At 34.3% G+C, this 15147-nt stretch overlaps 1 protein-coding gene across 3 annotated transcripts; it reads left to right on the forward strand.

Moving 5' to 3' along the window:
• Window positions 1–374: 374 nt before the first annotated feature.
• On the forward strand, window positions 375–14822 carry LOC110697327 (RNA polymerase II C-terminal domain phosphatase-like 4). Of its 3 annotated transcripts, XM_021874709.1 has the most exons (11): window positions 375–942; window positions 1381–1460; window positions 3789–3915; window positions 7518–7674; window positions 8006–8091; window positions 8212–8324; window positions 8672–8852; window positions 10311–10600; window positions 12233–12421; window positions 12510–12548; window positions 14307–14618. In XM_021874709.1, exons 4-11 carry the CDS (start codon window positions 7526–7528, stop codon window positions 14616–14618), a joined length of 1359 nt encoding a protein of 452 aa, XP_021730401.1. In that variant the 5' UTR covers window positions 375–942; window positions 1381–1460; window positions 3789–3915; window positions 7518–7525. The 3 variants fall into 3 exon arrangements, with proteins under 3 accessions (XP_021730401.1, XP_021730403.1, XP_021730402.1); XM_021874711.1 differs by lacking the exon at window positions 3789–3915 and having other exon boundaries at window positions 392–942; window positions 14307–14822; XM_021874710.1 differs by lacking the exons at window positions 375–942; window positions 1381–1460 and having other exon boundaries at window positions 3786–3915.
• Window positions 14823–15147: the final 325 nt, after the last annotated feature.

The raw sequence follows: 15147 nt of genomic DNA on the forward strand, positions 1-15147 counted from the left end.
TCGATGGTTGGTTATGAAAGGTAAAAAGGTTACTCTTATCGTTTTACAAAGACCCGAATTTTGGGGGTGTTACAGGCACGCTCCTTGTGCACGCCGAACATGAAAATAATACATTGTTTTGGTGAACTTGAAAAGTTCCAACTTTTTTCAACAGAGCAATTAAAATCAAAGGAATCTATGTGTATGGGTTTATTCATGACGTATATAGTCGTGTACAAGGATGCTTTTAGCATCACTCTTGAGATAATCTCAGGGATGTCTTGAGATAGCTCTTTAACTTTCAAACATGTAGGATCTCCCCAAAGTGGCACAAGGTATCGGTTAAAAAAGCCTTAAAAAACTGAATGGTTGATTCAATTAAGGAGTTGTCTTGCTTCATTACTTAGATCTCCTCCTTCTTCTCCAACCTTATTAAACTAAAAGATTAAATCCACCGTATGTATGTGTAAATAAAAGAGCGTTTCCACGACTTTTAAAAAAAACTAAGAAGGGCAGGTCGTAACAAGGTGGTCGAAGGGAAACTTTTAGTTGGATCCAATCAATCTTTAAAGTGGTGTGAGCCAGGGGCGGAGCCAGAAGGGGACATGTGGGGACACTTGTCTCCCATTTTAAAAATAAAAAAAATTTTAAAAAAAAAGAAAAAATACAAAAGAAGCGTTGGATGCCTAAAACGAAGAAAAGAAACAGATGAAACCCAAGAAAAGAAACCTAGAAAAGAAAAAACCTCCCGATTCCCGATTCCCGATTCCCGATTCCCGGTGCTCGTCCAGTAGATCGACCGTCGGCTTTCCGTTCTTCACTGCCTCAGTCACCGTCCTCACCACAGTCGCCAGCCTCACCGTCGCTGCCTCAGCCCTCAGCCCTCGGTCATCGTTTGTTCTTTGCTTAATCGCTTTTCGTTCGACCGTTCTTCGCTCAGTTCGCTGCCTCAATCCATCAATGGTATGTCTTTTAAATCTGAAATCTCTTAATGTTTTATACTATGTATTGAAATTATTGATTTAATTAATTTAGTATGTCTTGTTAATCCTAATTCAAAATCCCCAATTTGAAATCCCCAATTGTTAACCCTAATTTTCAGATTTTAATGTTTCAATTGTAATAATAAACATTGTGAATTTAGTTAATTTTGTTAATTTTAATTGCAATTTTTGTTGAATTAGAATCTTAGGTTTCTAAATCTCATTATTATTATGTAATGATGTGGAAATTAAGAAATGATGATTTTGCAACTACCTTATACTTTTTGCTGTTACAATCAATTTTTTTGATTGTTTAGGCTTCGAATTTTTTATTAATGACATATAATCTTGTTATTGTTTCATCAATTGCCAATATAGAGAGACTTTGTTGAACCAAGCTTCTTATGTTTTAATTTAGGTATCAAGGATGTCCGATTCGGGCTCGTACTGGTAATTTGGTGTGTGATGTTTGAAGTTTGGCGGCGTCTGATATTTTAGGTAATAATAGAGCTTATCTTTGCGGTAGATTATGTGATCACTTCACTGCATTTGATTTCTTTTTAGCTCAAATTTCATGGTTTACTATTGAGTTTTGAGTCTATGTGATCAGGTCGTTGTCCTATAGCTTGCGAATTCTCTGTTATTATAATGATAGTACTATACTTACAAAAAAAAAAATTGGTGGTGCATACCTTAGGTATTTACAGTATCTGTTTCTATGTTCTTTTGTTTGTTTACATTATTTTAAAGAATCTCTTAAACAATAGTCATTGATAAATGTCGTAACTTAGTTTTATGTCCAATGTATTAGTGACTTAATGATTGTCCAATAAACTCAAAACATTCTTAACTTATTAAGCTTCTTAATTGTCAGAGAACTTAGAAATTTATCTACAAACAAGTGAGCAAATGAATGTGGTCAATATACTCATACTTAGGGTACCAAATAATTAAGCCATTTGTGCCATATTCCTCATACTATATCCATAATCCGTCTCCCCAATTTGAAAATCCTAGCTCCGCCACTGGTGTGAGCCCCTATGTCGTGACTTTCACTGTTAGTGTTGGCGGTTTGAGTGTTGTTAACGCTTTTGCTGGGCATTCTGTGAGAATCCTCCAATGATTATGGGACTAGCCAGGGGTTACATCAGAGGAGACGGAAGCCCATAGAAAAGCACGCAACGGGGTGAAGCTGTTGCATTGTTTGCCCTATTGACGACCTTTTTTATTTCATTCGTATTCCGATGAGTGGTTTTAATTATGTATGGGTTAAGCGAGGAAAGAGTAGCTTGTGGCTCCATGCCAACCTGACATAATATTAATTGCTCCATTTTTTTTGGAAACTTTAAACAATATTTTACTATTTTCATCCCCACTTGGGATATACTAAATAATCAATTACATTTTACTAAAAGTGGAATTTAGAGGGACCTGGCAACATAATGTAAAAAGTTTTCCCTTCAAAATTACTTACTAAAAAAAACTTATTGTTATACTCCGTATAAAAGTAAGGTTTGTATCTAAATTATGACTTTTAGTTTGTACGGAATCTAAAAAAAACTTCCTTAAATTTCAAATTGCCCATTTTAACTATTACATGTTTAATTCTTTTCTTTCACATATAATTCATAATTTTTAATATTGAGTCTATTTATAGTACTTTATATTAATTTTTTTGGTAAAATTTATTGTCATCATAATTATTTAACAAACGCGTATTGCATGGGAGTTTAATCTAATTTTCAATCTGTACTCGTACTTGGAAAAACCATCCTAGTGGTTTAATTATGGTTGCACAGTGTGTAAGTATCAAAGCAGTTAGATTAATTCCATGTATCACCACTCAGATCTTCATAGCCTCTTCGCTCTTGAAAATTACTTTTTTTTTTTAATTATTTTTATCCCCTCTCTATTCTATCACTTTACTTTCTCTCTGGGTCTCCTCCCCTCTTCCTGTTTCCTCTGTGATTTTAAACTACGAACTTATTATCCTTTTCGTGAATTTACAAAAATTTAAAACCAATCCAAAACGTAAAAAACTCTCAATATTTTTCTCTCCCCAAGATAATAGTCCCAAACCCTTACTCCATTTTGCTTGTAAAAACTTCGATTAAACCTTATCACCCGGATTCAATTTTTGATTAGGGACAGATCTAGTAGGGGTCCAATGGGGTTCATTGCCCGATTTTTTGAAAAAAATAAAAAAAAAATTCGAAAAAGGTTAAATAAAATATACAACCTCCCAGCAAAGATGAGTTTTTGGCTTCAAAATTTCAAATTCCATAACTCACAATTGTCCTTTCCATAATTTTCACCCGAAACACAATTTTACATCCTGAAAAATGTTCCGTTCGCATGGATCATTATACCTCAAAAACATTTTATATTACATGAAACAAATTATACAAACTCATTAAAATTAACGAATTACGTGAGATTATATAATTGCACGTAATTACGTGAGATTATATAATTGCACGTAATTTGTTAATTTATCCTACGTAAATGAGTTTGTATAATTTGTTTCATGTAATATAAAATGTTTTTTTTGTGTATAATTAATGATTCACGCGAGCTGTATATTTTCCAGGATAAAATTGTGTTTTGGGTGAAAATTATGAAAAGGGTAAAAATGTAAAAAAAAACTAAAACTTTTGGGCGTTATGTGGAGAAACGCGGGCGACGAATAAAAACTCTTTTTTTTTTCTTTTTTTTTTTTTCATTTGCCTACTTCCTCTCATTTGGACATTTCCATTCTCTCATTTGTCATTTCCCCCACATTGTAAAACCCTAACTAGTAACTCCCCTAATTCCTCATCCCGTAAGCTGTCGCCGTTCACCGCTCAAGCCCCCGTTCTCGCAATCGGTTGTCCTACAGGCGTAGCCTCCGGCCTTCCGTTCTCGGTGCTCCACTGCTCCGTCATCCACTCATCCATATTTCGTGGCTCTATAGGTGAATAACTGAATTTTTACTTCTTAATTTCTTATAATTTACCTACTATTTGTTTTGTTAATTTGTTTACAGATTTATGTTTTAAATTCTAGATAATAAATTATGATGCATTGATTTTTATTATCTAAAAAAAATCTGAAAAAAGATTGTACGTAAATATGCAATTCGTATGTTTTGTTAATGGGTTTGGATTTTGTAAGTTGGATTGTTGGAACCCACTTTTCTGGAATAATTCCAGAAATACTTTCAAGTTATTGAAATCAATATCAAATTATCAATGAATATACCATTAATTCTTGATAATACATGTAGGTTTGTTGTTGGAATTTGAGATATAATGAATTAATGATATATAATGCGAGCGTGGAACGAATGTTTTCATAAATGACATACGTAAAAAAATAAGTTGCGGAATAGTATGGGTGATCAACTATTGAATGATAATTTAGTCACTTTTCTTTGAGAGAGATTTATTTTCTAGAGTTAGTGATGATGATGATGTATTGAACCACTTTCAAAGTATGAAAACTCGAAGAATAAATATGTAATTTTTTTTTCTATATATATTATGTAATTTATTTGCAATCCATGATTTGAACTTGTGTATTGAATATTTAATTATTATATTTTTATTTCATTATTAATTACGATTCTAAACTTTCGAAATTTCGAACCCCTATTTGAAAATCCCAGAGACGCCGCTGTTTCTAATCCTTTCAATTTCATGACCAACCTAAAAAAACGACCAAAGTTTTCACTACCATCGAATCGAAAGCACTGCAATTCTCTCAATTGACCATTATCCAAGACACCACCAATACAATTCGCCGCCAACCACCACCTGAACTTGTAAATTCGACTGCCTACCATCTCTAACCACCTATTCAAAGCGCAATTTCCATTGCAAATCATGCCATAACCGTCGCTCTTCAAGGTTAGGGTTAAGGGTTTAACGACTTTGTTTTATTTCATTCAATTAGAAATTATCTTCTTGATTGTATGAATTCATTTTTTTCTTATTCTATGATTTAGGGTTTATTAGCATGCATGGAAAAAAATTGCATTTGTTCTTCAGAATCGTTGGTGGAGAATTTGTTTCTAAAATACATATGCAAGATGCTTATGTTAATAGATTAAGATATTTGATTTTGATTCTAAATTTGTTAAATTTGTGTGCTTGCTTGTTATTGGAAATGTTTCGTTTAAGAGTTTAGGGTGGTTTTATGGAGATATCATTGGCTTAGAAATTTTACTTTCCATTAGTTTTTATTTTATTTTGTGATAATTTGGTGAGTAGTTTTAAGTGTATTGCAAATTTGCCTTTATTGTGATTTGAATGTGTTGATAACTCATTATATTTGTATTGGAAGAGTAGCAGTTGATTGTCATACATCAAGGAGTTCAATGGTATTTTTTGGTATCATTTTTTTTTTTCTCTTTGTAATGAAATAAACGGAGTACACTTGCTCAGTTGCTAACTTACTAAAAATTCAGTTTCAATTAAGCACTTAGTCTATGGAACTTTACTTTAAGATAACATTGTATCTACCATCCTTCTGTGCTAGTGAAGGTTATCTGGATATTGGCTTGTCTCAATTTAGTTTCAAAGCACTTAATCTTTGGATTTTTGTAATTCAATTAAGGTTGTTGGATTGCTTGGGCTTCTACCATGAAAATATAAGGTTGCTTCTGATTAAGTTTGAGCATATAGGAAAATGTCCGTTGTGGAAATATCAGCTAGAAACCGCCGCCTAATGAAGAAAGGGATTGAGTCAAAAGCCCATTTTCCCTTAGCGCAGGGGCATTATTGTCCTTTTGAGGGGCAAATGATTCGGGTAATATATATTTACATACCTTTTAAGCAAATCACGAAAGGACAAGAAAATTTATCAATAAAAACCTTATAAAATTTTCATTTAACACCTTATAATTTTTTTTTGTGAGATGAAACCTTAAACTTAGAATTTTTTGCAAGATAAAACCCCAGGCGAGTTTTCTACCGTTGACTGCAATTTAATGGCGTGGACCATATACCCTAATCAATGTAATTAAATTAATAAACCAAGTTTTAAAGTCCATTATTAGAGCTTATTCAAGGTCTACGGTTGGGTTGGTGGAAGAAGAAAATGGAATTTAAGGGTTGGTTTTTTTAAGATTAGGTTAATGAATTAGAATTTTCACTAATAAAACTTGCAAGGTCAACGCTGGAATAGTGCCATCAGGTTTCATATTGTAAAATTTGTTAAGTTTAAGTCACATCTCACAAAAAAAGAAAAAAAAAATATATATATATATAAGGTGTTTTCTCGCAAAATGGATCTTTCATAAGATTTTTTCTTACAAATTTTCTCGTAGAGGGCCAAAACAAGGAACGTGAAAAGAGAAAGGACAAATTAGCGAAAGACCCAAAAAGTTAGAATTGGTGTATAATTTAAAATTAAGTGATATTTTTAATAGGTTACAAAGTACCCTACATGTCACGGTTCCAAAAAATTGAGAACCTAAATTTGGATCCAATTGCGGGACACTTGTTAGTATCCAATTCCCTAGCCAGTCATGTTCTTACGATTTGGGAAAGATATACCTATAAATACCCAATAGTTTTCCCAAAAAAAACAATTCACAATTCACAGCACCCAAATTTCCTCCCCCTTCTCTCTACTTTCCTCTCGACCTTTATTTCCTCCGATTACTAACTTAGAGCTTCGGAGGTAAATATTTCGACAAGGAATATTCCTTTGTGCAAGTACTCATTCGTGCTGATTGAACTAACACGTGAATCCCCCGAAAACAATAATGATTGCATATCTCATGTTATACTACCGGTTGTAGGATGGAATTTGGGGCTACCCAATGACAAAAGGGTCGGGCCTAACAGTAAAGGGTTTTGACCCTTTAATTTTTTACTAGACGGGGCTTTTATTAGGTCTTATTTTATAGGGCTTTTATAGGGTCTTATTTTATAACCCAATAATTTAATAATTAAAATAAAAAACCCAATAATAATGGTAAGGGTCAGCTACTACTGCCCTCACTCCCATTTTCTCTCTCTTCTCCTCTGTTCTTCTGCCCACCTTTCTCTCTCCTCCATTAAAGCGCACTCAGAGTTCTCCATTGAAGCGCAACTTCAGAGTTCTCTATTGAAGCGCAACTTCAGAGTTCTCCATTGAAGCCGCGCACTCAGGAAATACCATTGGGTTGGGCCCGGCCCGAATTTTTTTTTGGACGGGTTTGGGGATGCGTTTTTATGCATATTTAGTTGATTTTTTTGGCCCGGCCTGGCCGTTTTGGACGGGTTTTGGCACAAAATTCGACCCAAAGATTGGCCCGGCCCAGCCCGAGAAATGGACAAATTTTTTAGCTTCGGCCCAGTTTGAACTCGGCCCGCCCCGCCCAATGATCACCTCTAGTTTTGTTCTTTGATATATTATTGGGTTTTTTTGTTCGTCGAAATACAAATTTTTTTGGATTTTTCGTAATTGCTAATTCGGCTCAGTCATCAGTATTTTTAGGTAAACTAGCATAATAATTGTTAATTTGGCTCAGATTATCAATTGATTTTTGGCATTAAATCATTTTCATTGCAATTGTGAATGTTGCAGACTTGCAGATGAGTGTTGCAATTGATTCTCCTGTGAATTCATCAAGTAGTGATGACTTTTTGGCAATTCTTGATGCTGAGTTAGACTCTGCCTCCTCTGATCAATCCCCAGACCTAGACATTGATGCTAATGAAGATAATGACGTCGAGATAGAAAGGTAATATCATGTATACTATTTGCGTCATCTTTTGTTCCCCTCTTTAATTGAATTTTACTACTCTAGATTTATTTTTTAGACAATCTGAAATCAAATTACGAAACTTTTCTTCTTACTTCCTTTCTTTCTTTCTTTCTTTTTTTTTTTCTTTTTTTTTTCTTTTTTTTTTAATTTCCGCCATATATTTTTAGGGTTAATTAGTTTGATTGATTGCTCTTATGATACTATGAATTTGGGTAAGCGTTTTTTGTCAGAGTTGTTATTCTATTCTATTCTATCAATCTGCATATAGTTTAAATTTCTAATTTCTATTGAATGCTTTTATTATTAGGATTAAAAGGCGCAAAGTGTCGGAAATCGTAAATGGAGAGGAGGTGCAAAGTTCAAGTTCCTATGTGGTGGCTGAAGTAGAGATAGGTCTGTTTTAAAGTCTAGAATTAATTGATGATAAAGCTTTTTATAAAAGAGTTTTCTTTGTATATATATTGAATTTTATTGTCGAATTTTAATTTTCTATATACCGAATCATTTATCCAGATGAAGATGTAAAAGATTCATGTCCACATCCGGGTTTCCTGAGAGATATGTGCATTTGTTGTGGAAAGAGAATGGAGGACAGTACTGGTGTTGCATTCGGATACATTCACAAGGTATATCACTAATCCGATCAATTTGAACACACAAGCGAGGTTGATCACATGTACCAAAAAACTGAAAACCACAATGATCCAAAACTTTTTGGCTTGTAATGTAACCTTCATATATTGAATTCAAGATAAATCATTGTAGAGCTATGTCTATAGAAGTATAAAGAATTAAAGAATATATTGGATTTGATCTGTCCCTTGTTACATTTTGTTCCTGCGCATTGTCATTGCAGTGTACTGTAGTGCTATGGTATTACTATTGGAAAGCCTTTATTTGTTTTTTTTTTGTTGAATTATATCTTGAGAAGTTTATTGTAGTATATTGAGATCCTTAGAAATTGCAACTGCAGGACTTGAGACTTGGTAGTGATGAGATCTCACGGTTACGCAACGCTGATGTGAGGGCTTTGCTTCGCCGTAAGAAACTGTATTTAGTACTTGATTTGGATCACACATTGCTGAATTCAACTCGATTAGAAGATATAAACGCAGAAGAGGAGTATTTAAAGGGTCAGACAGACTCCTTTCAAGGTTGGTCCGTTTATACTCTTTCTGTGTTACTGTCTTAGTTTCACTAATGGAAAATATTGGCAATGGGCCCCTTTTGCTAATAATTGACCGCCTTTGGTTAGAAAAACTTGTACAACCCAAGACACTTGGTTGAACCAAGGTCATACAATTAAAGCAGGTCGTAGCATGGCCTATTTACACCTGTAGCACATAACTAACAATGTAACAATTTATCGATTGTCTTCTTTATTCTGTGATCTTCTCTGTCCTGTGAGTTGTCTAATTCTAATGTTTGATGCTGCATTAGAATTTTTTTGTGCAGTGGAAGCCACAGTTCTGATTGATTCCAGCCAAACGGCTTCATAGCTGACCTTCCAAATCTTTTAGACAGACACTAGGGGCTGCCCATTGCCATTGCTACGTTTTTTTCCCCCTCCTAAAGCTGGTTCCTATAAAGCTCCTTTACTGTTGCATCCAGACAGCTACTTGATGATTTTTTCTTTTGTTTGAAATGAAACCATTGTGTCAACATGATCATACGTTTCATATGGTCATCACAAAGATAATTCAAATGCTTCAACGTTTCATTTGCATTTCTAGAAATGGGACACTATTTATAGTTGTATACACAGTTGTCCAATCTTGCTCTTGTTGTAGTCTGTTCTGACATGCAAAATATTGACTTCAAGTTTCTCATTTGGCGCATTCACAAGCTATATTATGCTAGTTTCTTTTGAGTCTGACTTTAGTTATATAGCGTCAGGCCGTCAGCTATCCATTCTGGGGCATGAGATATGTATCCTCGTTTCTTTATTATTTTAATAAAAGATACATGTAAATGTGTTGTATTGTTGACTCTATTTTACAAGTCTTCTTTAAGATGTATTTGTTTAGACAAACTAATCATCAATTCAAATTTTGCCTTTATCGAGATTGCACATCTCATGTGGGTTCCTGTTGAGAAATGTAAATGGCCAAATGGGCATAGTATTAGTTGCTTTGCAGATTCTGATTAACTGGAGGATGTCTTTTAGGCCTTGGTGTTGATATTTTGAGCTATCATTAGTAGGATAATTTGCTTGTTATTTGGGTTTTTTGTGGTCGTGGTGGTGCTAATACTGCCGTTGCTGCTAGTTGTCTACAAGGCATACTGATAATTTTCTTGCCTATTCAGGTATATTGCCCTCCTCATTCCCTCTTTTCCCCCACCTTCCAGCCTTCCCGTCTCATTATCATTTCCTCAGGATAATTTGCTTGTTATTTCGGTTTTTTTTGGTCGTGGTGGTGCTAATACTGCCGTTACTGCTAGTTGTTTGTTTTGGTCTTATTGTCTACAAGGCATACTTATAATTTTCTTGGCTATTCAGGTATATTGCCCTCCTCATTTCCTCTTTTCTCCCATCTTGCCCAAAAAACCATTTTAGTGGTCCTTTTGAGTTTGTCCTTTCTTATCTAATGTGCATACTTCACATCTGATAGATATCTCAAAGGGCAGTTTATTTCGGCTCGATATGATGCGCATGATGACGAAGCTAAGACCATTTGTTCGTACTTTTCTGCAAGAAGCAAGTAACTTGTTTGAAATGTACATTTATACCATGGGTGAGCGCCCTTATGCGATAGAAATGGCAAAGCTTCTTGATCCTGGGAGTGTATATTTTAATTCAAGAGTTATTTCTCAAGCTGATTGCACTCAAAGGCATCAAAAGGGTTTGGATGTGGTATTAGGTCAAGAGAGTGCTGTTTTGATACTTGATGATACAGAAGCTGTAAGTGCTAGTTTGTTCTCTTCCATTAAATTTATTGCTCAGTTGGTAGTATCTTGTTCTTCACACCTTATCGTATTGTTCTGTATATATTTATAAATTGTCTCCAAATTGTTTTTTGATGTTAATTGTGCTATTGTTGTCTTATCATATCACTTCATGAGTTTCCCTGTTGTTTTGATTGTTGTCGGTATAAATTGGATTTATTATAATGGCCAATACAAATTTTCATTTTTTTTTTCTTTTCATGTGTGGAATAATGTTGGCACCTTCTTAAAAGTGGCACAAACTAAATAATTAGAACCATGGGCGTCCTGGCTATGTGGGTATGCATAATTCTGGCATGTATTCTTGTTCTTGAAGTTGCTTGTAATTTACAATGCACCCCCACTATTTCTAATATTTACAAAGTTACAGTTAAAAAAATGAAAGAATAGCCATAAATGTTAGCTGTTTTAGGGCAGCTTCCTTTCACTTGTTCATAAATTGAGCCTAACTACACATTTTTTGTTGAGATCAACTTTAGGAGAACGTCTTTGAACAAAGTGAATCTTTTAGGGATAAAGCAGTTGGAGCAATTAAGGTATATAAAGAATTTAATCGTAGCTTAGCGGTGCATATTTTGAATTGCAGGGTTTGCAAATTATTTCAATGTACTTATGCAGATGAAAACCTCTTGTTTCTTTTTTTATTTATTTATGTATTAATTTTTTGTACAGGAAAATTTTCTTAACATGTGCTTTTTAAATGACATTGTTTACTTATTTGCAGTTAGGAAGGGGCATACCCTTGGGTCGCAAAGGCCCTTTTTAGCATTTTGGGAAAGCCTTAATTACCCTTATACCGTATGCAGAATATTTTAAAGACAACATTACAGGTTTTACCTGGAATAAGAGTAGGATATTTTGATATGGAACAAGTCATCTTAATTTCTAAATTTTGAAGTATGATTGAAGTGCATTGAATAGGGTTTGAGTTTCTATTTTCTTGATTGCCATTGTTTGCACGGACTTTTTGCCTCCTGGTTGTATTCTTCTTTCTTCTCCTAAATAATATGTTTCTTGTCTAAAGTAGTCTGTCTAATGGCTACTCATGGAGCATCAATCGGCTTATTTGTAACTGGAAAACATATGCCACACTGATGGAAGAGATAAATCATACTCCCTTGTGAAAATATACAGTATCATATGGAAGAGATGAAACATACTCCCTTGTGAAAATATACAATATCATTTGTTAAGAATATCTTTTATTGTTTGTACTTGCAACCATCTTCTATATATACTTGTTAAATGTTAATTTGTTGTCAAAATTTTGTATTTTGCTTTGTCAATTTAAACCTGGGCCAAGTCCGTCTAACCATGTTCTTTTTAAACTTTGAATCTGATAAGGTTCTGAGGGGTACTAAAGACTTCATTTATAATGATCAGAATTTTGTATTCACAATTGTTATTTGTATTGCCATCCCTGATTTATTTTGCAATTAAGGCTTTGTTTTTGTTGTATCGCCATCCCTAATGTGAACATAATTTCTGGTTTCCTCTTTCTTTAATATATATTACTGCTTGTAGAATGGAAATTTTGAAAGACGTGTATATTGGAAGCCTGAAAATTTGGTATATTTAATATCTATAGGTTTGGCAAAAGCACAAGGAGAATTTGATTTTGATGGAAAGATATCACTACTTCTCCTCTAGCTGTCGCCAATTTGGCTTTAATTGTAAGTCGTTATCAGAGTTGAAAGGTGATGAGAATGAGGCAAATGGAGCACTTGCAACTGTTCTAGGAGTCATGAAAAGCATTCATGAAAAATTCTTTGATCCTGTAAGCATTTTTGTTTTACTGTTTATAGTTGCTTGTTTTATCTACTTGAATGTGCTTAATGTCATAGTATCTTGTAATTTTCTTGTAGGAACATGGAGATGACTTTGCTGGAAGGGATGTGAGACAGGTGAAATCCTATTTTGTGTTATGTGCCTCTTCTGTTTTGATTTTGTTCAGGGGTTTATATATTATGCTAATTGGCTATTGACGTAAGCTGTTATGTGAAAACCATTATTCTTTTCGTGTTTCTAATTTTACTTGTCTTAGTGCTTTTCTCCCTTGCATATGCATATGGTGGTGGCAGCATGGCAAAGATCTATTCTGCTAAGCGCCTAAGCTGTTGTAATTATGTTCAGACTTTGCACTTTAACTATATGTTTTTTGGTTTTAGGGTCAATGTAGATTGTTTCGACAATGAGCTTAAACATGTTGCTTTACAAGGTTTTTTTTTTTTTTTTTTTGGGGGGGGGGGGGGGTGGGGGGTGTAAGTGCAAAGGGAGATATGAATTGTCTTGTCTTCAGTTTTGAGTATATCCTAGCAGATATTGGTTGTAAGTAATTAATACTCTCTCTGCGTCAAATTACTTACAAATCAAGTGCGTGCTAGCTAGAAAGCTCATCTGCTTGAGCTTGCTAGTATGCTTGGATGCTTGCTGTATTGCACTAACTAGCTTGGTTTTTAACCTTGCCAAGTCAATGAGATGATGTACCTGATTCTTAGTATCGTTCCTCAAATTCAAAGACTATTTCATGCAGTGAGGCATTTGTATCCTATTTCTCTGCATCATGTATAGTAGAGCTGTATAGTAGAGCATCGTTTCTGATTCTTTTGGATCTTTTACTGTATGTAAGGTGTATAGTCAGATTGGAGTTGAAGTAACTTCAATCCATTTGGGAATGGATTGCATCACTACTTATTGGTATAATAGCAGGTGATTTGTCAGAATGTTTTTAGTTTCATAGGTGTGATACTCAATATTCCCTTTTTTCCTCTTAATCTACATTTCCTTTTGCGTGTTATGGGGTAAAAGATGGATCTTATGTTTTTAGTTTCATAGGTGTGATACTCAATATTCCCTTTTTTCCTCTTAATCTACATTTCCTTTTGCAATTGTGTAGTAGAGAGTGAGATTGAACTGTTGACGTTGGCAAGATAAGTGTGTTTGATTTTCAGTACTTGTTGTTTTACTGGGATATCATTGAGGTGCATTGGCTGGCACTGGTTGGTTAATGTAACCGGAGTAAGATTAATGCCATCAGCGTAAATTGATAAAGAGCCATGTAAAATTGATAAGACAATCTTATTGCCAGTGTTCAGCATTCTGCCACTGTATGCCTTTTTTTGGCAACCTTGGACTCGGTCTACACATCTCTTTACAGTTTCATAGTGCATCAGCACCATGGCTTCACCTTGTTTGAATTTGATTTTCCTGTTTAGTACTCTCACCATCCCTTGATCTTTGCAATGATTTGATTTTAGTTAGTCTAACCTTGTTACTCTAAATTATATTTCATATGATCTTGCAATTCTGAAGAAAATACCATCATTATTATCTTAAAAATGGTTTCAAAATTTTGTCTCGTTTGTAGTTTCCTCTTTAGCCTCTAAGAATGAAATGTCATATATTGATTGTCCCTCATAGTTTTGTTCTTGTAAGTTGATTTAAATATTTGAGAGTTCAATAATTTGATCATGTGCATTGTATGTGAGTATGTGTCAATCAAGAATAACAATGTAACATTTACATTGATGATGCTATTAAATGTTCTAGACTTTTTCTGAAGAATTTAATTGAGCTTCTTTGCTGGCGCCTTTGATATGATTTTGTTATTAACCTGAATCTCACCACCATCAAATTAAGTGAATATCATATTGATGGTGCAGGTTTTGAAACAAATACGGAAGGAGGTCCTCAAAGATTGTAAGATAGTATTCAGTAGAGTTTTTTCAACAAAATACCAAGCTGCAAACCACCATCTGTGGAAGATGGCTGAACAGTTAGGAGCAAAGTGCTCCATTGAAGTTGATTCCTCCGTTACACATGTTGTGTCAACTGATGCTGGTACAGATAAGTCGCGTTGGGCACTTCAGCATGGCAAATTTTTAGTCCATCCAAGGTGGCTTGAAGCTGCAAACTATATGTGGAATAGAAAATCAGAAGATGAGTTTCCGGTTAGTCGAACAAAGAGCAAATGACTTTTGTAGCTGTGTTTGTAGGACTTGAGGTATGGTGTACATGTAATAGGTTTGCTGGCTGACATAGGATTTCCTACCTCTTTTTAATTTTGTTGGGAGATGTGTAGGAATCATCCATACAGTGATACGGGTATTTATGAATATACATTGACAAATTAGGATTTACTTATCGGTGAAAAGCCCCGATCGTTGTTTTGGTGTGCTTTTTATTTTGTTTTAGGTTTATAATAACTCTTCCTCTTTTAGGGCATGCTTGGATTGGGGAAGATATATTACTAGGGTAATAAAAGTCAAAGTAAGCAAAATAAAAGTGAAAATAGGGAAGGAGGAGATAATGATGATGTGATTGTAAAGAAAATTATGTAGTAATGGTGTGGTATAAGGTGAAAAAAAAAAGAATTAATACTCTCATTTTGGGGGTAATAGTTACACTAGGGGGAGGGTGGGTAACTATTACCCTCATTATGAGGGTAATAATTCCTTCATCTCTCTTTTCCTCATGGCACAATTATATTATTTCATTTGTAAA

Source organism: Chenopodium quinoa, unplaced genomic scaffold (genome assembly GCF_001683475.1).
Source record: "Chenopodium quinoa cultivar QQ74 unplaced genomic scaffold, ASM168347v1, whole genome shotgun sequence".
In the NCBI taxonomy this organism is placed as follows: Eukaryota; Viridiplantae; Streptophyta; class Magnoliopsida; order Caryophyllales; family Amaranthaceae; genus Chenopodium; species Chenopodium quinoa.

Coding starts and splice junctions, on each gene's coding strand:
- LOC110697327 (XM_021874709.1), top strand. CDS start 7,526: ATGAGTGTTGCAATTGATTCTCCTGTGAATTCATCAAGTAGTGATGAC. Junction 7,675..8,005: donor AATGACGTCGAGATAGAAAG/GTAATATCATGT, acceptor TTTTATTATTAG/GATTAAAAGGCGCAAAGTGT. Junction 8,325..8,671: donor CATTCGGATACATTCACAAG/GTATATCACTAA, acceptor TTGCAACTGCAG/GACTTGAGACTTGGTAGTGA.